We start from the raw sequence: 19,269 nt of genomic DNA, 5'->3' as shown, positions 1-19,269 counted from the left end.
CATGGCCCAGCTGTCAAAACATACAGGAAATCAAGTCTTATCTGAATGCCTTAAGCGGCAATCATAAGACAAAAATACTGACATTTAGTACAAGACGAACTTCCATTTCTCCTGCAAACGGCAATAAGCTGTTCAACTGTCAGATTCTCCTTTGAGATCACTTTGCACTTGAATATCATGAGGAAGCACACGGTTTAACTTTCAGTTCCACAACACACCCAATCATTTGTTCATTTGGCCAGAGGCCCAGACATCTGCAGGGACTAAGAAGAGCCAAAATTTGAAACATTTAATAAGAGCTTTTATTTGAAATATTTCAGCATACAAAAAAAAAAAAAAAGCTACATAAAGTTCATCACACTGGCATGGAGTGGACATCTGTAAATACACGTTTTTTAAAATCACATTTAGAAAACGATAAAACATCACGTAATGGCACTGCACAAACAGGCTGAGGAGCCCGCGGCAACATGGCCAGCCAGCAGGCTCCAGCCGATTATGGTACGATTCCTTGTGTGGCATAGTGAAGCTTCATTCAGAGAGCTCCATTTTCTCCTGTTTCACCTGTTTCACAGGATCTAGTGGGAAAACAGAAGGCAAAGAAATTCTTTGGTCAAAAATAGAAAACAATACAAGCATGTCATGAGAAAATGAAAGTTAGTCACAATAGAGAGGTTAAGTAACTGTGTCCCAACATTTGCAGGAATGCGCTGATCTCACCTGTTGCATCCTCCTTCATCTGCTCTTGGACACATTTCTTAATCTCAAGGCCAATGGCTTTGGATAGTGGAGGAGGCACAGCATTCCCGACCTGCACAGAGACAGGTGGAGATGGTCAGAAGCCAAGCAGAGCCAAGTGACTGAAGCGGTTAGAATAGAGTATTTCTAGTTATATTAATCAACAAAACCTACCTGTCGGTGTTTGTCCAGAACATTTCCGAAGAACCGGTAGGTGTCTGGGAATCCCTGCGAGCGGGCACATTCCCGAACACTCACCACACGGTGCTGCTCAGGATGCAGGACCCGACCCTGAGGGTGGAAGATGGGGGGGGTGGGTGGGAGTGTATTCTGGTCAACCAACTAGCTATAGAACACCACTATCTAGTCATAGCATGCACCCAGGAAAGATTTGCTACTCTCCAAATAGCCAAACTGATTGAACTATTAACAATTATATCAGATACTAACCTGCTTGCCCATGGGCTCAGGGTTGGTTACTGTTGTGCTGAAGAAGCCATCCCACTCCAGTCTGCCATAGAGCCCGGCCCAGTGGTTGTGGCGGTTGCCCGTGTGCGGCAGACACCAGGGGATCAGGGTGTTGAACTGTCTGTCTGCTGGGTCACATGGCTTTCCTGAAGAAGACAGACAGCCAGATAGATCAGTCAGCTGGTACCAGAGCTATAGCTGTTGGCCTCATGAATCAGAGAGATTTGACTTCAAGTTGTGAAGTTGTGTGAAGACTGCCGCACTTGAACATAGAAATAGTGAACACTGACTGCTGTGGAGCCAGAAACCAGGCCGGTTTCAACCAGCATTGAACTTTCATGTGGAGTGTTTTATGGACGCTCCAAACCAACCAATCTAAGACTTAAATCCCACATGGTCTTATTAAGTCAGACTAATGTTGCAATACATCAGAAGACACCAAGTATGATTATGGCCTTACACCTCTGCAAGATGAAATGTGAAACAGAGGCAAGTACGTGCTGAATTCAAGTTTCACAGCTCTGTCTGGGTGTGGAGCAACACCCATGGTGCTGCTTGCAGGTTTCGCATGAAGGAAACCTGACCTGCTGCTTGCAGGTGTCGCATGAAGGAAACCCAACCACATTTGCACACCTCTGTGTTATAGCTGCAGTCGCAAAGCACTTATAGCCTCGAAGGTAAACGCATCAAAAATCAGTAGGACTCAACCTAGTTGCTAATCTGTGGACTGAGCATACAGTTTTGAAACTACATTAAAGTTCAGTGTTGCTGCGCATATATATATATATATATTATTTATTTGCCAAGTCATGTCACCCTAATGGCACAGATCACCAGACTAGAAACCTAACTGTCTATACACATCTAAAAATCCTCCCTCGACATCAATATCTTGACAGATCTATTACATTTTTCCTTAATGTGAAGGCTAATAGAAAACATGTAAATCAGATCAGATTATGGCAGATCTGGATAGCACTCACTGTCCTGGGATTTTAGTTTTTGTAAGTTTATAAGTAAGAGAAATGATGCCATCAAATACATGCTGACAAATCGCTTTGGGCTGTAAGAGTTGACCCTTTTCTTCAAAAAGTTGGTTTGACTCCTGATGCATATTACATAGACATTTTGTAAATGTAATTAAATGAAAGCCTACTTAAAGATGGAGACTTGCTGTGGGGTTGTAAAGAAGATTGTAGGGTTTAAATTAGTGCCGTCAAATATTATGCATATTAAAAAAAATAATGATAATAAATACTTTCAAGTATTTGTGACAGCACGTATGCGTGATAGCTCAAAAGGATCATTCCACCAGTGTGTAGCCCAACCCTCCACCTACCTCCAGCGCAGCTGCACACGCCCCTCAGTGCACCAGTGCTGCTCCGCCCATTCTTCTTATCCGAGTGCGCGTAGCGCAGCTTCCTGGTCATGGTCCCGTCGGTCAGCCTGACCTCCTTGTTGGGCAGGTCCCTCCAGTCCGAGCCGGGGGCCAGGGGGATGTGACGCATGCGGGCGGCCACAAGCGAGCTCATGTCCTATGGCAACACACACAGGGACCTCACAACAAGAACACAACACACAACTCCTTCTCCCCTATATCCCCCATCTTTAGCACCATCTAGTGGTGACTAATCAATGATGCAGACTTCAGTAAACCTACAGTAAAACCATCACCCACAGCTGAGCTTATCTTTTTGAATGTAGACCCCCCAAAAGAAATGATAATAAAAATCACCCAAGCCCCAACATTGGCACAGTATTTGGCCACGTTCACCCACACAGACCAACCCGCTGCAGAAGCATGGGCACCAACCTTGCATATGTGGTCCCTGAGGATGGGCTGGTACTGGGAGCCTCGGATGTGCCTCTGGAACCAGGACAGCGGCTCGCCGTTGTAGGAGATCTCCAGGCCTGAGGCGCCATTACGGATCTCGGGGAGGTCAGACATGGCATCTCGCACGGTGATGGTGCGGTAGATACCACCATTACCCCTGGAGAGGGAGAGGAGGAAAATGTGTTGTTCCCTTTATATTTTTTTATTTGCACTTGATAGTGACACTTCAGATGCCTTTATAAATAAATACTTCATTCCGACCCACAAACTAAGTGTTCTTACCTTGTGATGTTGCTGACAAACCTCTTCTCGTCCACAACCACGCTGAGGGAGCAGGCGCGCGGTGCGAACACGTGCAGAGGCTCTGGGTAACGAGGAAGCTTCTGCCCTGGGGCAGCTGCCAGAATGATCGCCCTACGCCTCGTCTGGGAAACACCGTACTGCCCTGCCTAGATGTGCAGGGGACAAGAGCATGATTACTGAGACATGCAATTACGGCCATGTGCTCAAGACTATGGCATGACTAATCCAGAAATAAACCAAATTCGGCAACACCCTGTTTAAAATGTCCTTAGGCCAAATACACACTTCATGAACACAACATTTTTAGAATTGATACATGTTAGTAAAGGATGTGAAGTGAAATGTTAAGACTGAACTTTGGTATTTCAACATGACCACTGAACAAGAGGAAGCACTTGCCTGCAGTACTCCAAATGTGCACTGGTAGCCCATTCTCACAAGGCAGCGTAGGGTCAGCTTCAAGACCATGGAGCTTTTGAATGACACGAAGTTCCTCACGTTCTCAAGCAGGAAAAACTTGGGTCGGTAGTAGTCACAGTAACTACAAGAGGAAACACAACATGAGCCTGGATAAATGACGCAGGCATTCAAGAAAGAACACACAAAATATTTGAACAATATCAAAAAGGAGGTGGAAGACATTTAAAACTGAAGTAGGAAACCCATTAGGAGGTCAGACAAAGGGGAGCAGACACACAGGCCCCGTTTTTGCACAGTCTTAAGTACTTCTGGGTCGGGGGGAGCTGTGGCGCAACCATGAATGCCCATGGGGACCCGGGTTTGAAAACGGCTTGCAGTAATTTCCTGATGCCACTCCAAATCTCTCTACAGCTTGTTTCTGGTCTTTCATTGTCCTATCTGATTAAAATGCAAAAAGGCCTAAAAATATTTATATGTATATTTATATATAAAAAAAAACACTTCTGGGTCATTGAAGAGACAGCAGTGATGACAGCTGGTCAAAGTCTCTATATGCTTAGGAAAGGTGGTTAAATGCTTCCTTTAGCATAGGGAACACTGGAGCATTCCTTACGAAAGGAAAGGAGATAGCATTACCCCACAATGCCTTGCGACAGTAACAACCACCCAACAATCCTTAAGAATTCTACTTCACATATTTCCGGGATGTCAAGGGGAAAAGAGGATAGTCTGTCCCACCCCACCCCACCCACAGACTCCTCACCTTAGATAGGACACCACCAGGGAGTTCTTGAACTTTGAGTATGTGCGTGAGTTGAAGCGGTTCATCCCGCTGAAGCCTTGGCATGGAGGCCCCCCGCACAGCATCTCCACGTCGCCCTTCTGGGGCAGCTTCTGGCCCAGCGAGTTGGTCTTCTCCCCGGACATGACCAGCTTCAGCAGCACGTTGCAGTCCTCTGTGAACACAGTGGTGCCCGGGTTGTTGAGGCGGAAGGCCTGGGCTGCAGGGTCCCACATCTCAATGGCCCACAGCGTCTCAGCGATATCTACGGGGGAAAAAAATAACTGATGAGCCCCACACTTATACACCAGAAACTCCATGGCAGAATTAAAACCATTTCTATTGACGGTCAGTAGTAAAAGTTGTAGTCAAAGTTAAGTGTGGGGAAAAAACACATCTTTATGGGCAAGATAACTGAATTTTTTGTTTTAACTTCAAATTCAGAGAAACTGCAAAAAAATAAAAGCCATTGACTCCATTACCATCTCATTTCTTTTAACTACATCTCAACCCGTTTTGAACCAAACGTTCAGAAAGGAAAGGCAAACGCCCATCTGCAAGGAGATGGAGAAGGAGGCGTCTGCATTTCAAAGTGGGGTTCAAGTCAGTGGCCGAGAAGGTGTACAGGCTGAACTGATGCATGCGGTGGAGAGCGGGGGGTTGCTGCTCACCGGCCTGGTGGAATCCCTCAGACAGACCTCCGCAGCCTGAGAACACGTCCAGCGTGCGCAGCTTGGGGGTCTTCTGCTCCGGAGCCTCTGGCTCTGCAGAATCCTGAGCGGCGACAGACTTCCCTTTGCCCTTCCCTAGGAAGAGAGAGACACATGAAAACAGGCAGTCATTCACATCCTCCTAGTCAATACAAGATACAAGAGTCTTGTCTGAAAAATATGCATGAACATTTTAACCTTAAACTTTCAAGGCCAGACTAGTTGATTGGTGTATATAGTTTCATGTCAAATGTATGTATTTACTAGCCGCTTTCATCCACAGCAAGCGACAGTACAGATATAGATCTCATCAGTACGCATGTCCCCGAACCTTGCTTTCGCAGTTGAGCCACTCGAACACCAACCTAATGTAAACTCATTTGTGTGGCAGAGCAGAGAATGAACACATACCTTTGCCCTTGCCTTTTCCCTTGCCTTTGTTAACAACCAAGCGAGCATGGTTGGGTGGATCTTCAAAGCTCTTGGTCTTTGCGCTGTAGGCCTATCAACAGAATAGATATGTTAAAATAACTCCCAGGCAGCTTTGTATTTGTGTATTTGTGTTACAAAACAGTACAGCACAGGAAGCTCTAACTTCATAGCAGACAGAGGCACCCACCTCGATAAAGTAGAAGTGGTCTGGGCCTCTGCTTGAGTAGTCCTGCAGGCTCTCCACCAGGTCTGCTTCGTACTCCACCCGACAGCGGCCCTGCACCTCCGACATGTCCACGGTCACCTCCTCGTCGCTCCAGTACAGCTGGTTGATGTCCAGGTGGTAGCCAGCCTTTAATCCCTTATGAGTGTTCTCTGGCCTTAGGAGGATGGACATGAACATTTAAATCAAATTAAAATGTATTTTAATGCAATGACTGCTCAAGCATGGAAAGTCCTTCTATAGCAGCAGGGGTCTTTAACCGGTAATTTAACATAATGGAAACCTGTGAATGAAGTCAACAAGTAATGGGTTGCTATAGCAACAACAACTGAAACTTTCCAAGTTTCTGTGAAGATCTATTTTTTTCTTAGCGGAAGTCACAAAATGAAAACTAAAATTAAAAATAGGTATTTCGGAGGAATGTCATCTATCGTTTTGACAGTAACCGGATAATAAACGGTGAAATGTATAGTCCGGCAGTCATTATTGGAAAATAAATGTAACCGTGTCAAATGCAAACGTTTCAGTGCGTATTCTGTGGCTCTGGACAAGAGTACTGACATAAATGATAATGCTCAGCTTGCGATTTATTTCCATGGCGTTACCAACCAGTTTGAAGTGACAGAGGAATTACTTTGAATAATGTTTCAGGTTTTTACACAGTTTTCTGCTTTGTATTGTTTTTTTCAGCCTTGTTACCAACTTTACAAAATGGGTGCAGTACAGCATTTGCTTTGAAATGTGCATATGGAAGAAAAATAGATGTAGTCAATGAAGATATTATCCCACTATTACGGATGTAAATGTAAATCATGGGCTATCAATGAGACAGTGATAAAAAAAATGCTACTATAACAAACACCTTTATCCAAAGAGTGACTTGCATTGCCCAGAAATTGAAACTCAGGTCAGTTACTTGATATTCAACAACACTAACCATTGAACCACTGATCTGATCACACAGGGTAAATTTGCCACACTCAAAAGTGGTATCTACAGTAATGTGAAAAAAATCTGGCCCCCAACTGACCAGACTACACGCTAATCGGCCCCCTGGTAATTTGAGTTTGAGACCCATGTTCTATAACAATGCTATATTAGAACCGACAAATTGAGCGAACCATACCTGTAGAATTTGTAGAGGCGCAGTTTGACCTCAGAGGAGTTGGACTTGTTGTTGCTGCGCTTGGTGCAGAATATCTCCTTGATGCGGCCCACACGGAAGGCCTGCGGGGCGTCCAGGTTGGAGCCCTTGATGTAGTCAGAGGACTTCCTGTAGTACTCAGGGAAATCCTCCTCATCCCTTTCCTCCTTCTTGTGAGCGCGCTTCACTGGGCTCGCTGCCTTTACGCTGCAACGGGGGGACACACAAAGCCAGACGCCATCAAACACCTCGGCAGCAAACCGATGTAGGATAAAGAAAACCGATGTGTGATAAATACTAGGGGTGGGAATCTCTTGGCACCTCACGATTCGATTCCGATTCAGGTCAACGATTCGATCCTAAACTGATTCTTACCCGATTATCGGTTCTAAACCGATAAAACGATTATCGATGCATCTCGAATTTTAAAACATTTGCTACTCAGAGTCTCAATTCACTTCCTACTTTGTGTTTGAAAATTAAAAGAAACAGATTAATTACCTTCTCTATTGTTTTAAAAAAAGCTTTTCCTTGTCACAATTATGACTTTCTATGAACAATGCAAGAATCAATGCAACTTGCATTTAAACACAAAATTAATGAGTTAAACATTTAAAAAAAAATATATCGATTATGAACCTTTCTGAATCGAGACAGAATTGTTCTAGAGAGAATTGAGAGAAATTGAAAATGTCCCCAGCCCTAATAAATACTGCATGGAAATACACATGCGTACAACACAGATACACACATAAAAATACAATGCCCCCCCCAAAAAAACTGAGAAAGTGCTCACCCGAAATCAAAACTCTCAGGCAGCAAGTAGACACCGTCTCCCACTCTGAACTGATGTCCCTTCAGGCAGGCCATGGCATAGAAGGTTTTAGAGTCGCTGTCCTGATCTGCCAGGGGCTCAAAGGCACGAGGGGTCTCCCGCTCCACGCGCTCAGCGCTCCGCGTGCAGCTGGCACAGAACCTGCAGATGAGACATCAGGTCAATACATTCTCCAGGGCATGACTGACCACCAGCCTGGTAGGGAAACCAGCTCCATATGGACTCACTTGTATTTGCAGTCCTCTGGTGGGGTAGACTTTGGAGGAGTCTCGAAGCGGGCAAAGTCATGCTCGTACCACAGCTGGTAGTAGAAGCTCACGCCATCGTCCTCAACAACCTTCTCCTCACCCTCCACGCCACCCTGAGAGTAGCAATTACAATATTGCTTTAGGAACAGTGCATCTAAATATTACAATATTGCTTAAGGAACAGTGCATCTAAATTTTACAATATTGCTTAAGGAACAGTGCATCTAAATATTACAATATTGCTTTAGGAACAGTGCATCTAAATATTACAATATTGCTTAAGGAACAGTGCATCTAATCTAATATTACAATATTGCATCTAAATATTACAATATTGCTTTGGGAACAGTGCATCTAAATATTACAATATTGCTTAAGGAACAGTGCATCTAAATATTACAAAATTGCATGAGGAACATTGGAACGCTTTTCAGACACAAGAGGCCAACTCAGGCGTTCCTTTGGACAAACGTAGGATTCCATACTACAGTCGGAGCTGAACCGCTATGAGCTTGAGTATAAAAAGAGCCAGGCCATGGCCTACCTCCATGAACCAGTTGTCTGAAGGCGCCTTGTAGATCACGTTGACTTTGCCGGCAATGAAGTTCAAGTTCATGTCCTCGCACTCATCCACCAGGAAGAGCTCCAGGGGGTCCGAGGTCTCGCCCAGAATAGTGTCGGTACCACGGGAAAACCAGTGAGCGTGGAACATCTTCTCGTCCGCCTCCCACATCGATGTGATCCTGGTAAAATTGCAGCAAATGAACCAAACCTTAGTTACCGGACAAAAGACCAAAAGGGGACCATTCTTCACACATGGATTGCAATTTTGAGATCAACTTGGGAGGATCCTGAATTTTTCAAGCTTTTCTTTATTTGTTTTATCCTGAACAAATCTACAAGCTCAAACCTACTTCAGAGCAACCAACTCCACATGTGATCAAGCAACAAATGTATAGCCACTAGTCCAAAGTCACTCTGCGTAAAATGACTGTATTGGCTTTGAAACCTCTTTTTAAGCAAGACGGAGGCGGATGAGAGTTGGGACATAGGTCATACCTGGCCAGGAAAAGAGGCCTGGACGGGTCATCAGGACTGACAGACACACAGTCTCCCACCTCCAGCACGGTGTCGTCCACACGCACCTTCATGTAGTATTTCTTCTTGCCCTCCACCTGTAAAAACCACAAGACTCAGCATTGCATGTCTTTTGGATCATTTTGCCTGTTGGCACAGTGAGCGTGCAGAGGCAAAAATCGGGGTGTCGGGGTCTTACTCTGGCGGGCTCTCCAACCCAGGACTTCTTGGTCTGGCTCTGCTTCTTCTTCTTCCTGGCCGCGGCCATGACCTTTGATGTGGGCTTCAGCGGGGGCAGCACTTCCTCCTCGTCAATGTTCTCATCCTCCTCCGCCTCCTTCACTGCCAGATTGGGACATCTGTAGGCACACATTCAATGCGTACACACCACATTAAAAATACCCCAAAGGCAACTCACCCAGGCATATGACACACCAAATAAAGTTACTTGGAAATGAGCTTTGCTCAGCAGAACAGCAGCCCATAACTGACTTCATTCACTCTACAGATGGGGTCAAGATGGTGGGGGGGTGAATGGATGTCATTTCATTACTCACTTAGCAAACACACTTGATTGTCAAAGCCGGAGCTCATTAGCACAGTCTTGAGCTGGAACAAATCTCACAGCCTGGGCAGGCAGGCAGGCAGACACACACACAGACACACACGGAGTCCTACAAGCCTCACCTTCTCTTCTGACAGGCCTGCTTGCTGCGACCGCTGCCACCAAACTTCAGCATGTCCTTGCATGCGGAGCACTTGCCACAGTCAGGGGACTGGCACACCTAAATGAAAGCAATGAAAACTTAAAAAAAAAAAAACAGAACCTCAATAGCTTCCCCCCCCCCAATTTAACTTGAAATTGAATAAGGTGCCAGATTTCTAGAGACTTCTAGGCGAAAAACACATCGTTAACAGCCCTGTATCCAGGTTTGCCTAAACAGTAGATGCTGCGTGTGCTTTCTATTACCGTGTATGCATGGCAAGTGTGAGCGCTAAAGTTGTGTAGTGGCCGCGAGCGGTATTGCAGACAGATAGAGATTTCAAATTGGATATGAAGATGAACTCTGACAGAGTTCCAGCGTTAAACTAATAAAATAATTACCGTCTGTGGTTCTATATGGGCTATGGAAATAAGCTCGAAAAATTATAGTTAGAGATTGATAATTGAGAACCCGTGGTTAAATGTATTCTTGGTCACATCAATTTGAAAGCTGGACCAAAGTGTTTGATTTAATTCAATTACAACTAGGCCCAATAAAAAGACAAGCTGTAAGTGCAGTTTGTAGTCTGGACAGACTTTTTCTCTCAACGCCTCAATAGGTAGATCTTGCCTTCACCAAGGCAAAGGTCGGTGATGTTGGGCCTAAAAAGTTTGGGGACCACTGCTTTAAAGTGTACTGGTCACTAGCACAGCACCAGGCGTGAGGATTTTGAGAACATGCAAGAGGATCTGTCTGATGTTAGGCAACTCACCTCACACACACCACAGCGATGCCTCTTTATGCCACCATCCTTGTTGATCTGGTCAATCTGGTCTGAGAAGAAGGTGTCAAAGATCTGGTAGACCAGCTTGGTGGTGGTGGCTTTGGTGGGGCCCTTATCCTTCTCGATCTTAGTGGGGTGACGGATGGCCTGCCTTCTGGTCGCTCGCCTGGAAGGAGGTGGGGGGACGACACACGACACACGCAAGGCTTCAGTCTCGCTACACCAATGCAAACACTACCACTACCCAAGAAGGAAAGGGGAGCCATGCAGGTTAAGACGACTGGACAAGGCCACAATGGAGCATTATGGAACCATTACAGAAATGAATGACATGTAAACAACCCAATTTTACTCATCTTGACCACAAGTAGCGAAACAAGCTGGGTCCAAGCACCTTTGGATAAGAGAATCACTCACTGGAAGGGGTTCACATAGTTGGAGGTGTTGGTTCAAGAACTATACAACACTGTTCCATGGCATATTTACAAGTCTCAGAGAAACTTAACCACACATGTGGGGGCTTTAAAGGACTAGAAGAGGGGTAGAGGTCAAGGTAGGGAGGGGAATTAAGAATTAGATCAATGAGTGTAGGTTCACACGAGCGAATCAGGCAAAAACACAGGATAGTTAGGTGACCAAAACATATTGCAAAAACGGGTGAGACAGAGCCTCGGGATGGGCATGCGCTGCATCTTGGTCAATCAGGTGCAGAATTAGAGGTCATAACGCACAAGTTTTTGCAATGCGCAAGGCCAGCGTCGATGAAAGGGAATTGATAATTACACAGCCATCCTTTATTCATGGACAATATGAATAAAAAAAGGCTGAGGCTATTCCAGTGCTTGGACCCCTGAATGTGATCTCTGACACAGCACATCCATACTTTAGGAGAGACGTTTATGAACCCAATTTGCCACACCTTAAGATGCCAGTCACACTAGACATGGTGAATGAAAATGCAATTGTATATTAAATGTATATTTTTTAAAAAGGCCTTTAATATGTTCAACAAGCCTGGATGGAACAATCACCTAAAGCAGCCATGGATTATTGGCTACAACAATGACCCCACCCATGACCGGTCACTCCACAATGCTTATTAATTATATTTTTAAACAAACAAAAAAACAAACAAACAAACCCCACTTGAGGACTGATTCAAGAACAGGAGTGTACCTACCAGTGCAGCAGCATGCTGCGTTAAAGAACATTAGAGGGGTGGTTAGACACAAGAGGGGAAGCACAGCTAAAGCAGCAGGACGAGGAGAAAAACAAAATGTCCCCGACTAACCAGCAGCTCATTACATAAATGAAACATTAACACAGCCCAGATGCATTAACCACATCAAACTGCATGGGGACATTAAACTTCTGCTGAACCAACAGGGCAGGGCGGAAGGAATCTAAAGTGGTGCAATTTGGACATTTTTAAAATGTACAGCCAAAACTCTGAGGCAATTGTGAAATTGAAACTCCCAAGCTGGGCACAAAAAAATAAAAACAAATAAAACGATTACCTCAAGTCTAAAGCCTTTTCTCGACATGAATGGGGGCCTCTGAAGTTCCCACAAAATGAGTGATTGGACAGTCCTGGAGACTTGGAATGCAAAATAAACTCATCTGCCAGCTGAGATGCCAATTACAGTGAAGGAACACCTCCTGGTTCACGCAAGCTTACTTTGTAGCAACTACCAAGATGCCCTGCACCCATGCCTTAGTCAGTATCAGCAGACAGTTTGAGAGGGTGGGGGTGGGTGAGGGGGCCATAGGCTGGAGGGGGCCATGCTCTATACATATCTGCCTGCACCCTGCTGGAAAGGAGCCATCCATGCAGCTTTGCACCCACACGCCCGCTCTAGACCCACCTCTTGCCCAGGGTGACGCCAGCCAGCTTGATGAGGTCCCTCATGCAGGGCGTGACGATGATGGGCTGCTCGTCAGAGTCGCCAGCCTCATCGTAGCTCTCCACCTGCTCCACCACAAACTGGGCGTGGCGCAGGAGAGTGTCCTCCGTGAAGCGGTTGAAGTTAAGACCAGCAGGGGGCACGGAGGTCTGGGTGGGAGATAACCAAGCGTGAATGCTAGACTCGCCAAGAGAGCAGGCAAGTTGTTAATAATAAATAAGCACTTTTCACAGTTCTCAAAGACCCTTATAATAAACACATAAGAAATGCTCTCTTTTTTTAATTCACATTCAAGTTTCTCATACTTGAGACAAGCCTGAGGTATTGGCAAATTGCCAATTACACAACCATGGCACACACACACACACCTCTATTTTGTTGAGAAGGTCTTCATAAGTAGCATCTTGGTTCTTCTGCAGGAACTCCATCACAATCTTGCTCATGTAGATCTTCTCCTGCATGAGTGCGAAGATGGCCGAGTACTCCTCACTGGGGTCCATGAGGATGTAGTCAGCAAAAGCTGGTGGACACAACAGCATGACAGAAACCACATCAGACACAAAACATTTCAATGCCAAGACTGAAGGAATAAGACTAGGGTGTCTGTCCAAATCCTTGATACACTTTAGTGATGGACAAAATCAATCGTGCTTCTAATTGGGCACTTCTCAATGGCTAAATAGAAGTCCAGCTGGTGCTATAGACCACATTTTGAACATTACACAAGTAATACAACTACTAGTCACTCAGTATTAACAAAATGACTTATGACCAACATTACCTGTAGTAAATCCAATAAGTGCTTTCTCTCCGCCATCAAAGCCCGTAATCCACCAAGCATTAATGGGTCCAAGCTTCTTAGCAGGCACCCCACCTTCGAGGGAAAAGAATATTGCAAAGCTTACAATCAGTCTGTTCCAACGGTCAATCAGAGCTGAAAGCACATCATATAGGGGTGCATATAGTAAAGCTACAGGGTAACAGGCCGTACCATCCATACACGGGTTGTCATCATAAATGGGCTTGACACCACAGCTGAAGTAGAGCTCCACATTTTTCTCAATGAGGCCCGAGTCAAATGGACAGAGGTGACCACGCTTGTCATAGACACTGGAGACAGAAGACTTAAAAGTTAGGGTTACAGCATAGGAACAGATGAAATTACATTCACATGCAAGGAAAAGCGTATACTTAAGGAAGTTGTTACGGTTTATCTTTTAATTCCACTCATTCACTACTATGCACCGCTAAAGACATACAGTGACATGAGTGGTTAATTATATTAAGCACAATGAAGGCTTAATGTATGATGCAGTCCACCTGAAGTTGGTGATTTTGTGCTGAGGAAGCTCCTCGTAGCTCTCGAACCCGTCCGCATTCGAATCAAAGAGGGAAAGCCGCTCATCTGTAAGCATCCCTGGTTCATCCAGCTGTCAAAACATGGGTGAGGACACCAGGTGTTATTCCACAAAATACAAACAAACAGCAAGGATCGATGTGCTACTTGGTTAGACATTCGCTGACACATGCTTCCTAACTAGGGTTTTCCGTAAAACTAAATCATCCTGAACACCATTGTAGTCACAATGACCAAAGCTCAACAAATGCTTTTGTGTAATGCAGCCACGTTTAGATTCATATGTGAGGAGCAAGCGAACACTCACAGCGTTATCAGGGTCTCCCTGGAAGAACTTGAGGTCAGCATCATCCAGGTACTGCCTGCAGTCAGGACACTTAGGGGGTGTCACCTGAAAAAACAAACACGAGGAAGCAGAGTTTCAAACAAGACGTTTACTTATACAGTAAGCCGGTGCAGACATGCTATACACACACAGGCAATATGGCTGGGCAGCTTGAGTCTTCCACTTTGCAAAAAGATTTAAGCTTGGATGCTGCAGGCTAATGGGTGGAGAAGCAAAAGGCAGATTCTAAAAATGGAGGGAGAAATCTCAGGTGATCTTACCTTGGCTGGAGCCACAGGTTTGGCCTCAGTGGTTGACTCCCTTAAGACTGGCCTGTGGAGATGGGAAGAAAAGCCAAATAAGTCAGGATTTACCGTTTCAAAGCAAAGCACACTTAATTATAATTATTATAATAATAATAATAAAATAAATTCAAACAGTAAATCAATTCCTACTTTTCATCAATTTCCAATTTCAGACGCTTTTCTTCATGGACCTGCAATCAAAACATGAATCACTTATTCATACGCTCACTTCCATGTTCAAAAATCCCAAGTCGCAATGAGAGAGGAAAAGTAAACGTCCTTTACCTCTTCCTTTACTTCGTCAGGGTCCCCTTCCTGACTCTTCTCCTCCGCAGCACCATTTGTGGAATCTCCATTCTCCATCTCATCGCACTTCCGCTTTGGACTGGGGAAAGAAAAAAAATTACCACCATGTCCAGTCATAAACGAAAGCCAAAGGGCACAATATAAATCTGGCAAGCAAAGATGAAAAAAGGGGGGCACTCACACTCTTGAGAACATTGATAAGATGGTTGGCTGCTTTACGGAGTTTCGGGTGACTCTTGAGCCAGCTGGAGACTCTGAAGGAGAGGAAAAATGTCTAAGAACCAAACCACCCACCATGCACTCCAACTGGCACAAGTCTCAAATCTTCATGGAGTGTATTTGAGCAGACAGGGCCAAAAACAAAATCTGTTTTTTTCACACAATGCTTTAAATGGGGGGGGGGGGGGGGGGTAGTGAACCACAATGTTATTGAAACACTGTTGGCCAAATGGGCTCAATAACATAGAAAATGAATATACAAAGACTCCCACCAAACGATGACTACTATCACATAATTCAATTATAAGTGCAATACCAACAGCCATGGGGGTAATGACTCACTTTTGGGTTCAGGGTCGGACTTGCTCCGACGCCCTTTGCCCTTGGGAGCACTTGGAGACTTGATGGAGTCTCCCTCCTCCTGGGCGTCCATGACAGACTCCACTTCCCCGTTGTCTTTGTGGTTGCCGTTGCCATTTTCCGCAATTCCATTCAACTGGCCGTTCTTCTCCACACAGTCTCCCTGACCATCTTTGTCCAAACAGACCACCTGCTTTAAAACTGCTTTAACAGCAGAAATGTACCCTTCCTGGAGACAAAATAAATGAATAAAAATAAATAATTCACACAGCCTAAAGAAGGCATTTCAAGCACACTTTCCCTTCCCTCCCCCTGGCATGCCACAGCACTTCTCTTTGTATATAATTAACAGTAAGAGGTACAGGGCGGGTTAATGAGTGTGGCATTCTAAGTACTTGCACACTGCCTTAAAACGTATCAACCTGAGTATTATTAAATTGACACATCTCAATAGCAAGTGACGAGACTCACAACAGACAGCTCCTCGCTCTTCAGCTTGGACTCAAGGTTTTTCAGTTGTTCCTGAGTGTCAGTGAGCAGAAACTCCTGCAATAACCTGAGCTTCTCTTTAACACACTCCTGAGGAGAAACACAATACACCACTCACTCAAAACACAGCGGTTCATAAAGCATTATTATTGTTTACTTTAAAATGTCATTATTTTAAAAACATTTTAAAAAAAAGTAGCGTTACATAATGAATACAACAGGTCAACATTAGTACAGCTTGCATACTGTGACCTTAATCACTATACCATAAACTGCATAGCCCAATGTGTTCTAGATAACGGGATATTGAATGCTAGAAAAACCCTTACTCACCTCATCTGACAAGTTGTCCCCATCTTTATCCAACACATGTAGCCTATCGGAGAAAAAAATACAAGAATGTTTAATGTTTTAATTCACTTTAATCGTGTGGGACCTCTGATATCTAGGTATACAATGTTAGTTGTCTAAAAGCTATTGATTCTGCAGACTCAGCCCTACTCAAATGACGCACCACTAAATTAGGAGAGATGAAAAGTATTAACATCATAAGTAAACTAGATAACGTGAGATGCGGTTCACTTCCAAACACTGAACGAGCCAAAAGTTACTGTTAGCCTACATACTTTGCTAGGTGGATGCTGTGGGATACGTAGGATGGTGGCTAGCCAACATACACAAGTCGGCGAACCAGCCATCTTAAGGTGAACTGCTCGCCCGTGTATAGCTAATGTTAAACGAAACGTCAGCTAGCATAGCGAACGGATGACAGTCTTTCACATTTGTACGTTAGACAGCTACAAAACATCGTAGTTCAGACATGGCATACCATCTAGACAGCTAACGCGTTAGCTAACGTTTGTGGATCCATCATGTTTGGCTTGAACATATTTGGCGCCAAATTCAGACAGACTGCCCAAACCAGAAACCCAAACATGGAATGGCGCTGATCAGCATCACATAACACTTACTAAAATCACATCATAACAGACGACAGACAAAATGCATGATTAGCATCATAACCAAACGGGTTGTACACGTCGGTAGCATTAGCTGAAAAGCAACTTATTGACAAAACAGCAATTAGGCTGCAGGTAACGGGGTCGCTATGAGGGAGTGTCAATTTTGCCAATGCACAGCAAAATAACTTGCTAACAAGCTAGCTAGCGGTCTTAATTGTCAACAACCTCTTTACAAAGGCAATAAATATAGCTATGGCTAGCACACAAACATACCGTTCCCTGACATCCTCCGGTAGATGCAATGAGGTCTTGGTAGGCATTTCAAGTGGAAGGAGAACTAATAAAAAAATTAAATAACTGCAGATTAAAACCAGAGATTAAAACACGTTGTTAAAATCAGGATGGCACCAACTGCAATGGGAGGAAGATAGGCTTTTTATGTTTTCGCAGCTGCAACGCGCGGGCCCCCTTTTCGCGCGGAAACCCAGGTACGATGGACTGTACTACTCGCTTGACGCATAGGGGTGCTACATGTCAAACATAGTTTATTTTTCCGTTTAGTAATTCGCCCGAGCGTACCATGGCCATTCACAAACGAGAACTTAAAGTATAGTCTTTTTTCAAAACAGACATCTGAATGATATTTACAGAATTTACTATAAGCAGGGCATAGTATTTTTGGTACACTGCCTTTGTAATCAACAGGTTTGAGACCCAGGAAAACGTATGTAGGGTTTCACCAAGAGCTACGTAACGGAGGGGGAATCAACGGTTTCGTTTAAAACAAAATTATTTCAATTGGCATGTTGGTGTAAAGGACATGGATGAGACATATACAAGAGTATTGTAGAATAGGAAAAGCTATATATTGTTTTAACACATAAGGTAGGAGCAGGCCCTGTTGTTTTTGGGTTGCGTTTCCCTACGCCTTTACTGACCGATTATGCTAATTGCGAGAACGTAAATTATTCCTGATTTGGCCAGTGGCCTCAGCATTGATTAGGAAATTGTATGTGACCTGGCCTTAGTTAAACATTGCTGGTGAAGTCAAAAAATATAGTCTATGGGCCCGAACCTGAAATTTCACATATCGGTACCATTTGGTTGGGCAAAGTCTAGTTGCTATTTTTTTAATTGTATACATCCCTAGATTATGTTTTGATGTGATAACCCTTTCAGAGTGGCAGCTTTTTAGTGGATTTCACCTCTTGAACAGAGAGACCCCTATAAGGCTAATGAGGAAAGATGAATGCCCCAGCCATCATCTGTAACTGTACCATTATACTATTAACTCTTCTCCATTGGAATAAAACCACCAATAAATACTTTTAATGGCCTCCTATGTACTTGAACAGTTCACATTGTCAATTTTATAAGGGCATTTAGTCTACTTTAGCGAAAGTGCAGTTTCAAATAATAATATTTAGTGGTTAAATAGTAGTCAGTTTGTATATAATCAACCAAGGCCTCTAGGCCACAATTATTATGATAAAGCTTCACATTATACAGGCAAGCATGATACAGGCTTGTTCAATAGTTTAGTTTAATTGTTCTTATTACCAGTCCTTCAAAACACACATTACATGTAAAACTGTTTAATTAGTGGTCTGGCAGTACATATGGCTGGATGATGCTACACTTGTACACCATGCTCACTTAACATCAATTGGCATGTTCTATGTAACAACAATACTGATGGTTTAAATAATAGTGCTATTTAACATTGTCTGTTAGAGAAATTAGAATTACAACTTTACATATTGGGAAATATTGGGTCCACACCCTCAACCTAGGACTCAGTCACCAACATCTGAGTCTGTTAACCCGACAGTGGGTTCTTTCTCACTGGGTTAATTAGAACAGGTTGGCAGTTTGCACATACAGTATCTGTGCACTTTAGGTCATTGGTGAGACATATCCACTCAATCACCACTTTCCCATCATCTTCAGTGGTCCACCCACTTTCCTTGGGATCTGGCAGAGCGTTGGGCCTCAATATTGCAGCCTGATAGTTAGCATGCATTGCATTGCATGCATGAAGAGGCAATCCTCACAGAGTGGGAGATCACTGGACTCTGTTTCCCCAAGTCTAGCACAGAAGAGTTGGTGACGAAGGTGTTCACATCTGTTGTGCGGGTAGAATGCACATACATACGGCATGTGTTCTCTTGCAGCTTCTTAAAAAGCTCATCAGACACATCCTAAGAAAGTCAAGCTCACAGAAGGCCTCTTGGTAGGTCTTGTCAGACTTCAGGTTCAAGGCACCTCTCTTCCCAAGGCCTGCAAAGGCACTGATGGTGTCACAACCAAAGAAGGCATGCATGCCAAGCAGGGCATCAGA

The 19,269-nt window shown here is 44.2% G+C and overlaps 1 protein-coding gene across 1 annotated transcript; it reads right to left on the bottom strand.

Annotated features, from left to right (window-relative positions):
• Window positions 1-369: 369 nt before the first annotated feature.
• dnmt1 (DNA (cytosine-5-)-methyltransferase 1) lies at window positions 370-17,347 on the bottom strand. The gene is made up of 34 exons (XM_080856939.1): window positions 17,202-17,347; window positions 16,300-16,342; window positions 15,949-16,056; window positions 15,460-15,706; window positions 15,080-15,152; window positions 14,878-14,977; window positions 14,743-14,783; window positions 14,569-14,620; window positions 14,270-14,353; window positions 13,926-14,035; window positions 13,597-13,715; window positions 13,387-13,479; window positions 12,974-13,125; window positions 12,567-12,754; window positions 10,690-10,867; window positions 9,901-9,998; window positions 9,413-9,572; window positions 9,196-9,311; window positions 8,681-8,879; window positions 8,116-8,249; window positions 7,850-8,029; window positions 7,036-7,260; window positions 5,874-6,066; window positions 5,666-5,756; window positions 5,216-5,350; window positions 4,527-4,809; window positions 3,739-3,884; window positions 3,323-3,485; window positions 3,020-3,197; window positions 2,546-2,741; window positions 1,189-1,352; window positions 913-1,029; window positions 721-811; window positions 370-578 (listed from the first exon to the last, which is right to left on the bottom strand). The coding sequence occupies exons 1-34, from the start codon at window positions 17,246-17,248 to the stop codon at window positions 532-534; spliced, it is 4,551 nt and encodes a 1,516-aa protein (XP_080713065.1). The 5' UTR covers window positions 17,249-17,347; the 3' UTR covers window positions 370-531.
• Window positions 17,348-19,269: the final 1,922 nt, after the last annotated feature.

This window comes from Sprattus sprattus (genome assembly GCF_963457725.1).
Source record: "Sprattus sprattus genome assembly, chromosome: 18".
Classification (NCBI taxonomy): Eukaryota; Metazoa; Chordata; class Actinopteri; order Clupeiformes; family Clupeidae; genus Sprattus; species Sprattus sprattus.
Note: the sequence above shows the minus strand (reverse complement) of the source record. Positions and strands in the feature narration are given on the sequence as shown.

Excerpts from the sequence above, each read along its gene's own strand:
- dnmt1 (XM_080856939.1), bottom strand. The coding sequence starts at position 17,248 with ATGCCTACCAAGACCTCATTGCATCTACCGGAGGATGTCAGGGAACG. Across the intron at positions 14,978-15,079 it reads TTATCAATGTTCTCAAGAGT|TCCAAAGCGGAAGTGCGATG; the intron begins GTGAGTGCCCCC and ends TTCTTTCCCCAG. Across the intron at positions 8,250-8,680 it reads CAGACAACTGGTTCATGGAG|GGTGGCGTGGAGGGTGAGGA; the intron begins GTAGGCCATGGC and ends TGCTACTCTCAG.